This window comes from Pantherophis guttatus, chromosome 4 (genome assembly GCF_059756535.1).
Source record: "Pantherophis guttatus breed Tessera chromosome 4, ASM5975653v1, whole genome shotgun sequence".
Classification (NCBI taxonomy): domain Eukaryota; kingdom Metazoa; phylum Chordata; class Lepidosauria; order Squamata; family Colubridae; genus Pantherophis; species Pantherophis guttatus.
The window spans coordinates 30,753,719-30,771,304 of NC_142066.1; the positions used below are offsets into that span (position 1 = coordinate 30,753,719).

Sequence of the window (17,586 nt, forward strand, 5' to 3'; positions counted from 1 at the left end):
AAGGACAAGCAGCAGCAAAATGGATGGACTCGATTTCAATATGGAGATGAGTGCATCATTGAGGTGAACCTCAGGTAAAAGAACAGATTAGAGACAAAGGAAAATTTATGTAGTTCTAGGAGTTGATACCAATTTGATGGCACATAATCAACTACATATTAACGTGCCACCTTTTGCAACCAAAGAGCAAAGAGAGTGGTGCAGCTTCTTTCTTACGAGACTGCTGAATTGCCATTATTTATTATGCCCAGACAATCCCTATTAACAATAATCTTTGCCTGGTGCAGTATCAGAGCTAACCTATGTAGGTTGCAAAACTCTGGCCCACCCCTAGAAGGCAGCCAAGACAGTCTTCCAATTTTAATCCCTATAGAGCTGAATGATTTTATTCCATTTATTGCACAGATGCCTACATGTTATTACTCCGTATATTACTTAGGTTTCGGTTAGGCAAAGCAGCACATTAAATTAATACAGGAGCCCCATCCTCACCTCCCCATGCAATAAACTATATTAATACAATCAGCAAGGGAGTACCCTTCTCTCGTAGATAAAACATTTCCCACTCTGGTTTCTTCTATTTTAAACTTCTTTTAACCACCCGGGAGCAAATCCGATAGTCCTCCCCGCCCCCAAGCAGTTCATGACTGCATCCACAGAGACTTCTATGTTATTATGACGGCAGATTAGCGAGTACATATAATGTACGCCTAATATAAAAGCGATCTTGAAATGGAAGGAAGGGGTGGAGAAACGCCATTTCATTCAAAACGACGAAGAAGGGGAGAAAGCGTATCTCTGTGATAATCTACGCCAGGCACGCTGCTCCATTACCGCAGGCCCCGTTGCCAGGGAGACCGCGTCCCTGACTACCCGACACTGCCTCGCCTATTTTTCCTTTGCTGGGCTTGGATTGGATGTCGCGCGTCCTATGGCGCGACTGATTGAACCAGGGAGCTGTCTGTCACGACTTCCATCAGGAGGGCGGGCAAGAGGGACCTGCGGCTGGACCCACTTTTTCGGCAGAGGATCGTGGCGGAGGGGAAAAAGCGGGTAACCCCAATTAAAGGCAAACGGAGGGGAAGGGATGGCGGAATAGACCGGAGTGATTTTCAGTGCCGGTGAGCAGAGCAGGCACACACCCAGTGGTTTTAAAATTAAGTTCAGTGCTGGAGGAGGTTAAGGGAAACTCAGGGTAAGGGATGGGCCAACTAAATGCAGGTAATCCTCGATTTACGACCACAGTCGAGTCCAAAATTTCTCTTTAAGTGAATTTCGCCCATCTTCGTTGCCACAGTTGTTAAGTGAATCACTGCAGTTGTTAGTGATGTGGTTGTTAAGTGATTCTGGCTTCTCCATTGACTTTATTATTAATTAATTAATTAATTGAACTTGTATGCCGCCCTCTCTCCGAAAGGACTCAGGGTGGCTCACAACAATAAAAACAAGCAAAATCAATGTTAAAAATACCCAATAAGGTTATAAAAAGACCATTAAAATCCCCTTTAAAACCCCTTCTGTCCAAACCAGCCAGGCGAAATAACCATGTTTTAAGGTCATGGCGAAAAGAGCAAAGGTTAGGGGCCACCCGGAGCTCCAGTGGGAGTTGATTCCACAGGGTAGGTGCGCCCACAGAAAAGGCCCGCTCCCTAGGGGTTGCCAGCCGACATTGTCTGACCAACGGCACCCCAAGGAGGCCCTCCCTGTGAGAACGCACCGGGCAATGGGGAGCTGTTCCTGGCCGCAGATGGTCAGCCAAATACTGAAACTTTACTTCTCAGAAGGTCGCAAAAGGGGATCACATGACCTCGGATCACTGCAACCGTTGTCATAGGTATGAGTCCATTGCCAAGCCTCTCAATTTTGATCAGGTGACCATGGGGGTATTGTAATGGTCATAAGTATGAAAAACAGTCACAAATCACTTTTTTCAGTGCCGTTGTAACTTTGAACAGTCGCTAAACGAACTGTGGTAAGTTGCGGACAACTTGTATGAATATCAGATATCAAGGGTCATGCCATGTTGTTGCACAATGAATATATTGCTTTAAATCTCTTTATTGCCATTATGGTACTGCCTCATCCTCCTCTCACAGACTATTACCTAATACCATAGCATCTTAGGTGCATTATGCCTACAATTTACTCAGAAATAAGCTGGGTTTTTTTTTTTTAATTTGATTTATATGCCGCCCTTCTCCGGAGACTCAGGGCGGCTTACAATGCGTTAAGCAATAGCCTTCATACTTTTGTATATTTATACAAAATCAGCTTATTGCCCCCACAAACTGGGTCCTCATTTCACCTACCTTAGAAAGGATGGAAGGCTGAGTCAACCTTGAGCCTTGGAGAGATTCGAACGGGCAGTAAACTGCAGGCAGCTGTGTTAATAACAGGGTGCATAGACCACTGTACTATCAAGGCTCTTGGTTTGAATTCAGTGGCACATTCTACATAAATATATGTTTCAGACAAACTATCCAAGCCAGTATTTTTCAAATTTGGCAATTTTAAGATGGGTAGACTTCAAGTCCCAGAATTCCCCAGTCAATATCTGTGAGTTGAAGTCCACCTATCTTGCCAAGTTTGAAAAATACTGATATAGATCAGTAGTTCTCGAATTGTAGTCTGAGAACCTCTGGGGGTTCCTGAGACCTTTCAGGGCATCCTCAATGTTGAATAAATAAATATTTTAAGATTTCTCAGTTTTAATTTCTAATACAGAAAATATTGATAGGTATAACCCACATAAGCCTTTGGAGTTCTCCATTAGTGTTTCCTAAATTTCTTTCTCCCAGGTCTCCTTCCCAGTTTTAAAATTATGTAGGACTCCAAAAAACTTTTATTACTATGGGTTGTATTTATCAATGTTTTCTATACTAAAAAATAAAATTGATGTGTTTGCTGCTCCAACCATTTCTCACAATTGTTTAATAGGATTTTAATGTATCATTTTTCAATACAGGCTGGCAAATAATTTTGATTTCACAGACCCCTTGGACCCCTAACACTTTGAGAAATACTGATTTAGAATAATATTAGCTGGATTGGAAGATTGTGCTAAGCCATAATGTAGTAAGATTAGAGCTATTTCATCTTTTGCAGCTTATTTTATTATTGCAAAATTAAGAGGTGAGATCCAATTTCTGGTTACATCTATTTGATGCTCCATTTTAAAACAGATTAGTAAGCACTAATCAAAGCACCCAAAATCTGCCCTATATAATTAATTAACTTAACTCACAATTGTAATTATTTATGGGTAAAACCCTTTACCAGGGTTTTAGAAAAGAATTTCTCCAGCTTTTCCTACACAGGCCAGAAAATGAACTCATGATAATTGGCAGGTATTTTATTGCTGAAATATAGCCCTTTCCCTGCATAGCTCAGTATGATTGGGAAAAACCGTAACTCCTAATTCTTCCAAGAGAGAAAACTGAATGAAGACCATCAGAGGTAGACTATGCCATGCAAATGTTATATATTTATTCACATGAATAAATTGAATTTTTACTCCTAGTTCAAATCAATATGGTAATAATCATATATATGCCCCATGCATTATCTTTCCACCGCAACCTTAGAATCACATTTTACACTGCTGCCTTCTTTTTCATCTTAAAAAGAGCTTGCTACGCAGAATAGATGAGAAAATCTAAAACTAATCATCCTACTCAATTTATTGGGCTAATTTTTGGAGCCTTAACATTATGAATTCTGCTATAAGCTTGCACTTTTGAAATAAAATGAAAAGTTGGGAAAAGAATTGGGTGTCCTGGATATTAGTAGATAGATGGTCCCTAGTCTCTGCCTGAGGCCATTGTGGGAATATGACAAATGCCTTCGTGTTATATCAAATGCTGCAGCAAAGCCTTCTCTTCTGATTTTTTTTTCCATCTCTTCTAGTGAATTTTTATTTCCCTTCAATGCAAATGCTCTTTTACTTATCCCTGATTCTTGGCAAATTGGTGTAATTAGGGATTTGTATTCTATGCCTGTTCATGTCCTCTCTGAAAAGATTTGCTTGAATTAGGAACAAAGGTGTATATGGTCAGGTCGCTTAAATATGGAGATAAGCACTGGAAGTAACAGGGAGTCTGTTGTAAACAGGTTTGTCCTTTCAATTTTAGAATTTAGGTTAGCCTGAACTGTGTTGATTTACAAATGATGTAAGTCAAGTTGCCTTTCAGAGAAAGGTATGTGGTATCTACTTAATAAATTGCCCTAGGAGTAAAATCAAAAGAATAGCATTTTTTAAATTATCTTCTCCAGTCTGATAGAGTCTAAAAACATTAAAGTATTCAGTAATTCCAAGAACTGGAGTTGTTCACAAGAAATTAAAAATCCAGGCATCAATTTGCACAAGATGGGAGATAGCAATCCTATAAGATAGATCAGTTCTGTGGTAAAGGATGAAATTGAAAAGAGCAGTTTTCTTAGATTAACAAGGTCACGACAAAATGAAGACCTTGCTGTTTGGATCCATTTGAGTGGAGTTCCCTTCTAATTGTTTACTTGCTGTGTTTGGATGCCATTTTATAATTTATACATCGGGTAGCTTTTTTTAATGTATGGTAATTTGTTTTGGTTATTGTTTGTTTCTCTTACATGCTGCCCAGAGTGACACTATTAGAGGAAGATCAGGTTCATATAAGAATGTGAAAAGTAGATAACCATTATAGCAAGAGAGTAAGTCAACTGTGGTGGGTTCCTGAAACATAATTCCTAAATTTTATGTTTTTCTTATTATATGTTTTCTTTGCAGCCATGTTAGCAGCAGGTACTGGCAATGGTTTTGGCACTACAGCTTGGTGGGGGTTTTCTCCGGCACTCAACTTGCAAGCAATGTGTAAGTCACTTTTTTTTTCAAAATGCACAGTTCCTTTTTCCTCTCTGCTTTCATGTTTTATTATGAAATTGGAGCCTCATCCCACAAATGTGGAAGGAGCTTTTTGCATCCACTAGCAAAAACTCTCTTGACTCTGCTTCTATGTGGGCTCAATAATGTGATGCTACCTTTAGAGAGCAGGTACCTCTGAATAAAAAGTATTTCTTGGTCCACCAGATATTGATGTTCTATTGCATAATAGTCTATATATGTGTTACATACACAAATATACATACACACAGAGAGACAACCTGATGCTCCTGTGTGGTAATATTGCTCTTCCCTCCTCCCACCTTTATACCCATTATCAATATTTTTAGGTTCTGCCTATCCTACTCCTGCTATTAATTTTTAAGGTGTTTTTAATTGAAAATATGAAATTGATATGTTGCAAAGCAATCCATTTCTTTTTCTGGGTTTGTGTTTATTTTTAAAAAATGCTCTGGATCTGCAGGGTCATTGCATCATCCTGACAGAATCTTTTAAAAATAAAAATGTTAGCTCAGGGCTTTGTCAGAAAATGTCCTCTCCTAACTAGGAAAAAAAAAAGCTAAAAGAAGACCAAATGAGCTGGTTTGCCTTCAAATAAATGGGCAGTTTGGTAAATAATATCTATCCTGGCAGCTTTTTAAGAATAAGACAAAGCCTTCCACAATGGTCATTTTGTGAAAACAGTCACAATATGCTGTCAAATCTCAACATGCTCACTGCTGTAAAAAGGCTGTACCTCCTTGATATGGCTACATGCAAAAATTTAGATTCTCTAGTCAAATTGTCTGATTCCATAATTAAACAGAAGCTAACATAATTGCTACATGGCACAAAGTTAAAACAGCCTCTTTCTGCCATTTTCCATTTCTGCAAATTACTATTTACTATATATGCAATTGTTTACAGATGCACAATATGAAAACATTCCTTGCCAGTTTTTGAACATACAGGATTTTCCTATTAGGAAAATAACATATGCCTTTAACATAGAATATTGGCAATTGTGAACGAACATACTAATTATCTCTGTAGCTCTAGAATCCTCCACGGACCATCTGAAGCTATCCCAGAATGGCGTTCCTGAACTGAACATCCTGCTAGTGGGATCAATAGATGCACGACACATCCTAAAAACGATGAGTCAGATGCATCGGCAGCCTCGGAGAAAAATCAGTGTGCGTAACCTTTTCCTTATATGCCAGATTCCCTTATGCTACTTTTGCACTTTGGTTTCTTCTGATAATTATGTTGCATTTTCCCTCATTTTATGTTTTATTTCCTCCTGCCCACTACATTCTGCAGAGACTGAATGGTTTCTTGGGTTATTTGGCTAAACTTTGCAGATTTATTATTTTGTTAATAACTTAATAAAACACCTATAGCAGGAATCTCAACCCCCAGGCCATGGACCAGCATCGCTCCACGGCATGCCAGAAACCGGGCCATGCAAACAAGTGAAGCCCCATACCTGGGATGCAGGCAGCACACTAAATCAGTCCCTTCCAGTCCATGGAAAAAACTCCCTGTGGAACTGGCCGCTGGTGCCCAAAAGGTTGCAGCCACTGACATACAGTATTTCGACAACAGGACAAATCAAATTCTATAGCTAGGATGTAGATTTCTTTGCATCTGCTGCAGGAATAGCATTTCTCTGCTAGTGAGTGGATTTGCAAATTATTTGTTTCATTAATAAATTGCTGTCATTCTGTTAAATAATTTAGAATTGTCTTCATTTATTGTATTTTAGTCTATAAGATTTTGTCTGTTGCTCATCAAAATGGGAGTTTTCTTGGAATAGGCTTGCAACAGCGATAAGCTGTTGTTATAACAAAAAATCTTGGTTGCATGATGCAAAATGATGCAGTAGCAATCTTGCTGAAACTAAAACAAGTCTGAGTCTGATCTGGAGACAGCATAGGAACTTTACTATTGTAACACTTATTAGCAGTGTTCCAGTATCTCAGGGACTGCCACAAAGAAGGGAGGGGGTCAACCTATTCTCCAAAGCACCTGAGGACATGACAAGAAGCAATGGATGGAAACTAATCAAGCAGAGAAGCAATCTAGAACTAAGGAGAAATTCCTAACAGTGAGAACAATTAACCAGTGGAACGACTTGCCTCCAGAAGTTGTGAATGCTCCAATGCTGGAGGTTTTTAAGAGACTGAACAACCATTTGTCTGAAATGATATAAGGGTTGGACTAGAAGACCTCCAAGGTCCTTTCCAACTCAGTTATTCTGTTACTGATTTCCATGATGGAGAGAAGGCAGGTAATAAAGTGTAAATAAAAATAAATATTTGAAATCATTTTTAAGACACAATTGTCCATTCCCGTTGCAGTATATTCAGTCTTCAAAAAAAAAATAATGACCCTAACAGACTGGCTACAGAAATTATAAAAGTTTATACTTTGCAAGTATAAACAGTGATACATAAATGCTTGACGATGCAGTTGAGAATGTTTTGAAACATCAAGAAAATACCAGAATTCCTCCTGATATTTAATTGCTTTTCCATAAAAAGTCTATTATCAGTAGCTAAAATTCACCAAAGAGATTGAGAAGAACTGCACTTTCTTCTACAGGGGAAAGGATTTCTTTGTTGAGCTATATCAGAGGCACCAAAACTAGTGAGTTCTCTTCTCTTCTCAAATTTAAGTCATTCTGCCCATGTGATAAAGTGATGGTGGTTTATTGCCTCCTCTTTTCCTTTTCCTAAAATGTGTGATGACATTAATTAATTCCCGTCATAGTGAGGAGTCTGACAGGGCTGCTTTGGTAGCTGTCCACCAATGATAGTCCTTCAGCTCATCACAGTGCTGAAGTTCATGCGAATTGTGGTTGACATGTGAGGTGGAGGTGTGGAAGTAAAGATGAACAAGGGCATGTGTGACCACAGATGCAACATCACTGCAATCCCCCATAGCAACTCCTACATTCACACGGATGTCCTTTGGTGCCCTTCCTTCATCATGAGGCTATGAGTCAACGGTTGTGATTCTCACAGCAAACATTTTTTTCAGTGTCATTTCATAACAAGAGGATTGATGGGGGAGAATGGAGCAGGGCTGTGAAAGAAAATTTTGAATTCCTGGTAGTGGTCTCATAGGAGCTTTGCTTGAATCATTGAATTCTTTATGATAGGAATGAAGCATTGGAGTACAACAGTTCTTGGATAGTGAATCAGTTTGTAGAGGACCAATTGAATAGTAAAGTGGGAAAGTTTTTATAATGGAAAAAGAATTTTCCGGAAGAATGTAAGGATACAGGGAGTGAGATCTTACCATGTGGGTTACAGCTGAAGAATTTAGGATCCAGAATTTTTCTCTAGGAAGCTTGTTTGGATGTTTTCAACATCTAAATACAGATAATTCTCAATTTACAACATTTCATTTAGTGGCCGTTCAAAGTTACAACAGGACTGAAAAAAGTGACCTATGACCATTTTTCACACGACTATTGCAGCATCCCCAAAGTCATGTGATCAAAATTCAGATCCTTGGCAACTGAGTCATATTTATGATGGACGCAGTACCCTGGGGTCCTCTGATCACTTTTTGTAACCTTCTGACGAGTAAAGTCAACAGGGAAGCCAGATTCATTTAACAAGTTGTATTACTAACTTAACAACTTCAGTGATTCACTTAACAACTGTGGCAAGAAAGGTAAAATGGGGCAAAACTCACTTAATAAATGCCCCACTTAGCAACAGAAAATTGGGGCTCAATTGTGGTTATAAATCAAGGATTATCTGTAATGGAAAGAATGAGGGGTAGATTTGCTGCTCTTTTGGGATGCAACAGTATTGAAGAGCTGCACTATCTTTGTAATATCTTCTTTATTTACAAATACAAACAGTGAAGAAAAAAAGTCCAAAATATAAACGACAGAACGCTGTCTAAAACAGGAGACTAAGAGAACTAACTAACTAATTAAGAGAAGCCCTACCATCCCAAGCTTCCTGCAGTCAACTCTCTCTCTTCCAATTTATATTACTCTGGTGCACTGCACACCATATACTCAATCTCATTCCCAGACATATTTGCTTCTGTCAGCTTGAGTGGGCACCTCATTTTAAAAATGGATAAGAATTCACATCTCCCAGGAAATAATTTTCCGATCATGTCTTTTACTGATAAAACATCAATTGGTTATTCTGCTTTATAACCAGTAAAGAGGCAGGAGTGAGGCCAGTTTAAGCGCTGCAGGCCAGACAATCAGATATTTCATTTTGTGCTAAGCATGTCTTATTTAATTAAGAGACAAACTTAATAAGATGTTGCAGATCAGTGATGTTTCACATCTTTTTAATCTGCTTTAAAAAAAATTGGTCTTGATGACTCAGTAGTCCAATCGATGTAAGGCAGTTTCCATTTTGGTATTCACAGTGTAATGAGGAAAAATTTCCACTTTGCTCAGCTAATTGCCTCTCTCATTCACTTAGTTCTACATTCTGGAGAACAATCTGGAGGCTGTAAGTCGGCAGCTGTTGTTCTTGAACCTGGCTCTGGAGCCTCCAGACAAAATGGGCCTACAAGGTAAGGAGAAAGTATGGTTTCTCACCTACTCCAGCTTCATTCCCTCCTTTTGCAACCAATTGATTTGGGCTTCGGGATCACTCCTTGATGGTTGGGGATAGGTGGCAGATCCAGAAAATTGAATCTTAATGCCTTATAATTGGTATCTCTTTGCTACATCCTCCTTCACCCAAGAGAAGGGTGAGACATTCTTGGAACTAATGGGGAACACTCACCTCCGGAGCCAGACCGCTGCCTATCTGCAGGAGAAAGCAGCCCTCTTCATCCGTTATATCACAGACTCTGACTTCCAGCTGGCTAATCTTCCTGTTTTGGACTTCTCTGCACTCAAGGTGAAATGCAAAATAATCCAGCAGTCAGGTTATTATCAGTGAAGGAGCCACATTTACCATGCTGTCATGGCTCTTTGGGATCCACAATCTATAGCCACACATCCTGGATTGTGGACCCAAGTTACTGAACTCCACATTTTTATTTGTTTGTTCCTCACAGAGAGACTCTGGACACTATTTGATAAACCACTAAAAGCATAAAAGAGGCAGGGAATGTTTAAAAAAGTAATGAAAAGGCAGGGGGGGGACATTATTTTTGGGATTTAGCTCCTTGATGCTCTCCCCCCCCCCCTGTTTTCATGGGGTTCAGCAACTTCCTAATTCTTCCTGTTTGGATAGTTCAGGGAGCGGGACCAATTAGAGGCCATTTTTCAGTTCTGGCGGAATCCAGACCCACAAGCTTTCCAAATCAAGCAGCTTTGGGACCTGCGTCTCCGGCAATATCTGGGCACCCGTTATGATTCTCGCCGTGGGGTGTGTGACTGGGATCTCACCATGAAACTGCACGAGCATGGGGTATGTAGCTAAAATGTGGGAAAACATTAACCAAGCACATTTGGGGTGTGGGACTACAGAGACCATGGTAATGGCACTCCCCCTGCCCTTACAATACAGGTAGTCTTCAACTTAAAACAGATCGTTTAGTAACCATTGGAAGTTACGATGGCATTGAAAAAAGTGACTTGTGACCATTTTTCACACTTACGACCATTACAGCATCTCCATGGACTAGTGATTTACATTCAGATGATTTGAAACTGGTTCATATTTATGACGGTTGCAGTTCCCCAGGATCATGTGATTATCTTTTGCTGACAAGCAAAGTCAATGGGAAAGCCAGATTCACTTAACAACAGTGTTACTAATTTTACAACTGCAGTGATTCACTTTAAAAATGTGGCAAGAAAAGTTATCAAATGGGGTAAAACTCATTTAACCAACGTCTCACTTAGCAACGTAAATTTTTGGCTCAATTGTAATCGTACGTTGAGGACTACCTGTATTCTTTTTCTCCATCTAGGCCATAACAATAAACTTCCATGAGTTTTTCCATTGGCGTAATACAGGTGTGGCCTTTGAAATGCGAGAAGCCACCTATGATGTCCCCAACAAAACCTTGGCATCTGGACGTCTCATCAAACACGTGAGGCCTTTCATTTTCTTAAGATGCTGAGAGCTGGTAAGGGAATTCTGGGAGTTGAAGTCCACAATAAACTTCAAGTTGCCAAGGATGAGAAACACTGCTCTAGGTGATTGCTAAAGTGTGAAGAGAGAGAGGGGTAGTGTGATGTAGTTCTGATTGGACAATGATGTAAAATACAGATAGTCCTTGACTTACTATCACAATTGAGCCCGAAATCTATTGGTTTGTTTATAAAATTTATTGGCCATGCATCTTACCACAGGGTAATTCTGGGCAGTTTACAGTTATAAAAATATACACACAATTAAAACATAAATAAATAAATAAATAAAATCAGACATTAAAACCTAAGAACACATGGAGAGGGCAGAGGTTGAGTGGGGGGAATTGGGATCTGTTATTATTCAATCAACTTGACTTATGTGCTAAGTAGGACATTTTTAAGTGAATTTTGATCCATTTTACTATCTTACTTGCCACAGTTATTAAGTGATTGTAGTTGTTAAGTTAGTGACACTTTTTTTAGTGAATCTGTCATCCTCTGTCACTTTGCTTGTCAGAAGGTCTCAAAAGGAAATCACATGACCCTGGGACATTGCAACCGTCATAAATATGAACCAGTTGCCAAGCATCCAAATTTAGATCACATGACCATGTGGGTGCTGCAATGGTTGTAAGTGTGGAAAAACTGTCATAAGTCACTTTTTTCAATGCCATTATAATTTCAGACCGTTATTAAACAAATGGTTGTAAGTCAAGAACTACCTGTGTACATGTTATTTAAAAACCCTATCTTTTGTCCAAATTCAAAAGAGCACATTTCACTGCAACATATACTGCACAATAATGAGTAATGAGGGATTTAAGGAATGAGGAAATTGTATTAAAATCGCCTTGCCCCCAGACTCTTAACTTTCATATGATATAGTCTGGTAAAGCAACAGAGTGAAAGTGACATGTAGCCACTACTAGATTTTTCAAAAAGAATAGGACAAAAGTATCCAATTCACAGCCACTCTTTCAGAAATCCTTAGATATTTGTTGTGCTTTGATTATGTACACCATATACTAGTAGCAGATCTGTTGTGGGCTCAAAGAGTAACATTGCCTTTCTTTCAGCATTACTACAGATTTCTAATCTTCTTTGGTCCTACTTTTTTCCCATTTTCCCAGCCATTTACTCAAATTTCTCTACAGGATGAGAGACCACTTTCCTTATGATGGATCCTGGCAACAAAATTACAAAGAGTTTTGTGCTACCTTCATTTAAGATGTGAGAAAACCTTTTGTAGTTCCCCATGTGAAAGAAGTATAAATATTATTAGAATCTCAAGCAGTCACAAATCTAATTTGCAACTGTTAGTTCTCCCATCATGAGACCAGAGTCCACGGTCCAAAATGAATGGTGTTTTCCCACATTGGCCTAATTGTGCATCTGCAGGGAAGAAATTTTAGCAAAAGTTGGAAAAAGGGGATTCACTTTTTGTTTTTGTAACCCTAGCGCAGGGTCTCCAAACTTTGCAACTTTAAGACTTGTGGGCTTCAACTCTCAGAATTCCTCAACCAGCCATTTAATGTCTGAGCTGATCAATATTTAAAGAGTGGTACATATCATAAATCAGCAAGTTCACTATTAGATTATATTTCCTGTTTGTCTGTTAAAAATGTTTTAAGGCAACTTTAAGACTTGTAGACTTCAACTCCCAAAATTCCCTAGCCAGGCTGGCTGGCTGGGAATTCTGGGAGTTGAAGTTCACAAATCTTGAAGTTGCCAAGTTTGGAGATGCATGCCCTACTGCATTCCCTTTCCCCATTCTCCTTCTCATCTTTATAATTAAAGATGAGTTCTCACACACCCTAACTGGGAATTAATTAGGGATAAATAAGAATGATATTACAGACCAAATTAACTCATTCAGATTTCTCATCTCCTAGAAAGGGGAACCCATACCAGCACGAGGATATTGGGGAGATATCGCCACTGGCCCATATATCATATTTGGCATTGAAGCTGAAGATCCCAGTCTGCTGAAAACCATCAACGGCCGCCCTAGTAACGTAAGCATGACACTGGGGGGAGGGGGAGAGGCAATAGAAATTGATATTTATGAAAACTATGGCTGCATCAAGAGTAGCTCAGAACAAGATCTTGTGCTGGTGCACATTTTCAAGCCGATTATCTTTTCATTCACAGAATGCCCAAGAAATCTCCTTGCAAAATGTCACTGCCCTATTGTACGAACTGAGATATCACACCCGTTACGATCCTTCAGCCCCATCTGAACAGGGGAAAGATAATGATGGTCTTCAGAATGGAGGTGCCTGTACTGTGTTGGGTACTACACAAGGTACATGATTGGTACTTTCTCTTCCTTTTAACAAATACAGGTAGTCCTTGACTTACAACCACAATTGAGCCCAAAATTTCTGTTGTTACGTGAAACATTTGTTAAGTGAATCTTTGCCTCATTTTACGAACTTTCTTGCCAGTTAAGTGAATTACTACAGTTGTTAAGTTAATAACATGGTTGTTAAGTGAATCTGACTTCCCATTGATTTTGTTCAATATAAGACTGACATGACCCCGGGACACCTCAACCGCATTAATATGAGTCAGTTGCCAAGCATCTGAATTTTGATGACGTGACCCCAGGGATGCTGCAATGTTCTAAGTGTGAAAAATAGTTATGTCACTTTTTTTAGTGCCATTGAAACTTTAAACAGTCACTAAATGAACTGTTGTAAGTTGAGGACTGCCTGTATAGGTTTTATATGCTTCTTCTGCTCTTGTACGTAGTCATCAGTAATAATTTCCCAAGAATCGCACCTTTATAAATGCAGACTTTTCAAAAAGTGTTATGTACATCTGCCTGATCGAGGCTTCCTAAAGGAAAAGGGAGGCCAGGATGATTCAAGTTTGTGTATTAGATGATCACTTTGCTTTTATTCACCTATTTGTTTTCCTTAGTGCTTCTCTTCCTCAAAAACCATTCCTTGGGGCACTGCAACTACCTTATCTATTAGATCTATTTGTACAGGAGATTTTTACTCAGACTGCTGGGATATATTTACATATCCTCTTTTTAAGCTAGCTCTTTTTCCAACAACTTTTAGAAATGTAGTCTTCAACTTGTCCCAAAGGTGCTTTTTCTGGAAGCAACTGGGCTTTCTTGTTTCTTGCAACACCCTAATTTTATGGTGAGGTATCTGAATTTACTAGTTGAGTAAATTTATTCCTCTAGAGACTCTAGTCCAACTCTTTTTGTTCCTCTCCCTTTTCACTAGTTTGTGTTTTTCTGATGCTATAGGACTTCCTGCAACAGAAGATGTCCGTGTCCATTTCCTGCCTCTTGAGTGCCTTCCTGAACTCCATCACAAAGCCAAATATCAGCAACTTTTCAATCTCTTCTTCTTCTCTTGCAGGTAAGATTAGGGCAGCATGGAATTTCTCTGCTGGGGAGCCAGAATTCTTCCTTATTGGTTTCCTACTGAGATGTGGGAAATAACCAACATCACTGGGAGCTGATCTGTCTAGATTAGTGGTGTTACCAAATAGCTATTGGCCTTGTTAGAAAGGAAAACCTCCCCACTCATCATATTTGGTTGTTTCATAAATTTCATGATACAGCCAGCTCTCCAAACTCTTTTACAGGTAGTTCTCAGCTTATGACCAGTTGCTTAATGATCATTAATAATAATAATGCCAGCCTTGAAAAAAGTTACTTATGATCTGTCTCAGAGTTACAACTGCCATACAACCCCGCAGTCATATGATTGCATTTCACAAAAAATGGCAAAAAACACCCATTAGATATGCTGAATTTGCATAACAGCCATATGGTTTGCTTAATTATCACATGATTTGTTTAATGACCATTTTGGCTCGCTTTATCAGATCATAACAACAATTGCAAAAGTTGACTCAATGTGGTGACTCAGTTTACTACTGCAACAACTTATGACCAAAATACTGGGCTCCATTGTTGTAATGAATCAAGGGCTACCTGTATGAATTTTTTAAAGTTACTGACAGCTATCCATATTTAAAACCATTCCTCCATAGATACCATGTGGACAGAACATATTTCAGTCAGTATAACAATGCAAGTTTTTGTCACCATTATCATGTATATGTCAGCATAATAAGACAAGTGGAAGTTTGGGGAAATTTCATTAATATTTTTCTAAGTTAATAAACAAAAACCTCATAATTGCACAAACCACTCCAGATCAAGCTGAGGGACCAAGATGCTTACTTCCAATTAAATTCATTTCTTCTTTGTTTGCTTTTTTGTAGTATGGTGCATTACCTTAAACCAAATTTGAGTCTGCTGTCAGCTCCAAAAGCCACTCTTATTGCTGAGTTAACAAAGTAAGTTTTGCTTTTTTTCATTCTCTCATTTTCAGCAGGACAAGGAAACAAAGCTCCAAATTCTACACTGGGGTTGAATTTTTTTGAGAATTGATGTCACTCATGTTTGTTTCCATTCAGCTGCAGTGCTTGTACGAGTAATCCTCAACTTATCACAACAATTGACCCCAAAACTTATGTCACTAAGCAAAACATTTGTTAAGTGAGTTTTCCCCCATTTTACTACTTTTCTTGCCATAGTTGTTAAGTGAATCACTGTCATTGTTAAGTTAATAACCCAGCTTCCCCATTGACTGCTTGACAGAAGGTTGCAAAGGGGGATCAGATGACCCTGAAACACCGCAACCGTCATAAATATGAACTGGTTGCCAACCATCCAAATTTTGATCATGTGACCACAGGGATGCTGCAACAATTGGGTGAAAAACAGTCATAAGTGTTCCCAGTTCCAGGACAAGAAAAGAATATGGCAAAACTGATTGCATGAATAAGAGATAAAGACAATTTCCTCCTAACTCTCATGGCTGCTGATATGGTTTTTAGCTGTTGTTTCTGCCTTTGGACTGTAAATTCTGTTTGTGTGTGAAGTAGATTTTGTTCCAATGTCCTGGGTAATAATTTTTTCCATTGTAAATCTTACATCTTTTGAAAATGGTCTTATTACATTACAGACTAATGCAATAAGGGTCTGGCTTCTCTGCTGAGTGAATACAGTGTTTGCTCATTAATCAAACAATGCATTAAAGCAAATGACCAAGAAAAAATGCTGGACAACTGAATGGTTATCAAGACACAAACGACTCACAGCCTTTCCTTGTCAATTTGTGTGTCCTTGTAGTTTCTTGCCTGACCTCCGCAAAGAACAAGTATCTGAGTTCTCCTCCAGAGTGACTCGTCTGGCAAGAGACGCAGGATTTGTGCCAGTTGAAGAAACAGACAAAAAACCTTTTTCGTTGTTTCAACTTGGAGACCAGGAGGTTGCAGATAACCCCCATGAGATAATTCCACCAGAGATAGAAGTCCCTGGTCCCTGAGCCTACCGTTTTCTTATACACTAACTTTTTTAATGGTCCTTTAATAAAATAGGTTCTTACTGAAAATCGCTATTTGTTGATCAGTGTCTCAACTGTCAGATCAAGGAAAAAGGAGAATGTCTCATGCTTCTGAGACAATCTTATCTAATGTTTCTTAACCTTGTGAGCTTTCAGATGCGTGAACTTCAACTCCCAGAATTCTCCTCCCAGAGTTGAAGTTCACACATCTGAAAGTTCACAAGGTTGAGAAATACTGATCTTATCTGTCGGATGCATGGAAGAATTTTATAGGCACTCATATACAGTATACCGTATTTTAAGGTGTATAAGACACACCTTTTTATCCCCAAAAAGGGGGTGAAAATCTGAGTGCGTCTTATACGCTGAATATAGCTCCGCCCACCCACCGGCCCCCACCCTTCAGCCATTTTCAGCCAGTTCCAGGCGGCAGAGATCTGGGTCGGGGCACAGCCTGAGGAACAACCCTCCCTCTTCGGGACAGTGGGGGGCGGGAATCTGACCAGCAGCTTTGGGGAACAAGGTGGGTGCCACGATTTGCGGCTGGTCATCCCTCTGGCCGCGCTGACTTCACTCCCCAGCAATGTGAGAAGCCGCTGCCGCCGCTGCCTAACCCTCTCTACACCCAGGAGCCAAGCCGAGCTGAATAGGAGCCCCTAAAGGGAAAGGTTCCTCCTTTCCAACCATCGCTGCCCGGATTCCAAAATGCAAACCTCAAGAGTCGCGCTTCAGGTGGCGGCCAGTTCCCCTGCAATGTGCAGCGGGGAACTGGGAAGTGCTTTGGATTCGGGGAGGAGATTGTAGCGCTGACGGCTAAAAGTGTTTTTCTGCACATTGCAGAGCCACGCGCCCCTGTCCTCCTCCTCAGCAGACTCTTCTCTTTCCTCCTGGCCAGATCCGCTGCCTGAAACACGGTACACTTTTTTTTGTCTCTGCACACACCCCATGTTTGGAATCGGGAAGGGGATCGCGGGTCTGCCGCCCGAACTTGCGATCCCCTTCCCGATTCCAAACATTTATTCCCCAAAGCTGCTGGGGAGATTCCCCCACACACACTGTCCTGAAGAGGAAGGGTTGTTCCTCAGGCTGTGCTCTGTCCCTCCCCCCAGAGCATGCTAGGGGTCTCTTTGGGGGAAAGCGAGTAGTCCCTGCACCTCTCACTTGCAGGAGGAAGAGGAGGGCGGTGCCACCTTAAATGCTAGTAGGCAGAGGTAAAATACTTTTTTTCTTGTTTTCCTCCCCCAAAATTAAGGTGCGTCTTATACTCC

General features: G+C 39.9%; 1 protein-coding gene across 6 annotated transcripts; it reads left to right on the forward strand.

The window, feature by feature from the left end:
* The first annotated feature begins 965 nt into the window (after positions 1 to 965).
* Positions 966 to 16,366, forward strand: DNAAF3 (dynein axonemal assembly factor 3). Of its 6 annotated transcripts, none has more exons than XM_034423239.3 (12): positions 966 to 1,121; positions 4,766 to 4,849; positions 5,912 to 6,054; positions 9,325 to 9,418; positions 9,593 to 9,750; positions 10,090 to 10,266; positions 10,772 to 10,894; positions 12,830 to 12,952; positions 13,089 to 13,242; positions 14,203 to 14,317; positions 15,192 to 15,266; positions 16,105 to 16,366. In XM_034423239.3, exons 2-12 carry the CDS (start codon positions 4,768 to 4,770, stop codon positions 16,298 to 16,300), a joined length of 1,440 nt encoding a protein of 479 aa, XP_034279130.1. In that variant the 5' UTR covers positions 966 to 1,121; positions 4,766 to 4,767; the 3' UTR covers positions 16,301 to 16,366. The 6 variants fall into 6 exon arrangements, with proteins under 6 accessions (XP_034279130.1, XP_034279132.1, XP_087747982.1 ...); XM_034423241.2 differs by having other exon boundaries at positions 966 to 1,053; XM_034423240.3 differs by having other exon boundaries at positions 979 to 1,834.
* The last annotated feature ends 1,220 nt before the right edge of the window (positions 16,367 to 17,586 follow it).

What these genes read in the sequence shown, in the direction of transcription:
- DNAAF3 (XM_034423239.3), top strand. Translation starts at nt 4,768, where the DNA reads ATGTTAGCAGCAGGTACTGGCAATGGTTTTGGCACTACAGCTTGGTGG. An exon ending in AGCCTCGGAGAAAAATCAGT is followed by an intron (nt 6,055 to 9,324) that starts GTGCGTAACCTT and finishes TCATTCACTTAG; the next exon opens with TTCTACATTCTGGAGAACAA. An exon ending in CTTATTGCTGAGTTAACAAA is followed by an intron (nt 15,267 to 16,104) that starts GTAAGTTTTGCT and finishes GTGTCCTTGTAG; the next exon opens with TTTCTTGCCTGACCTCCGCA.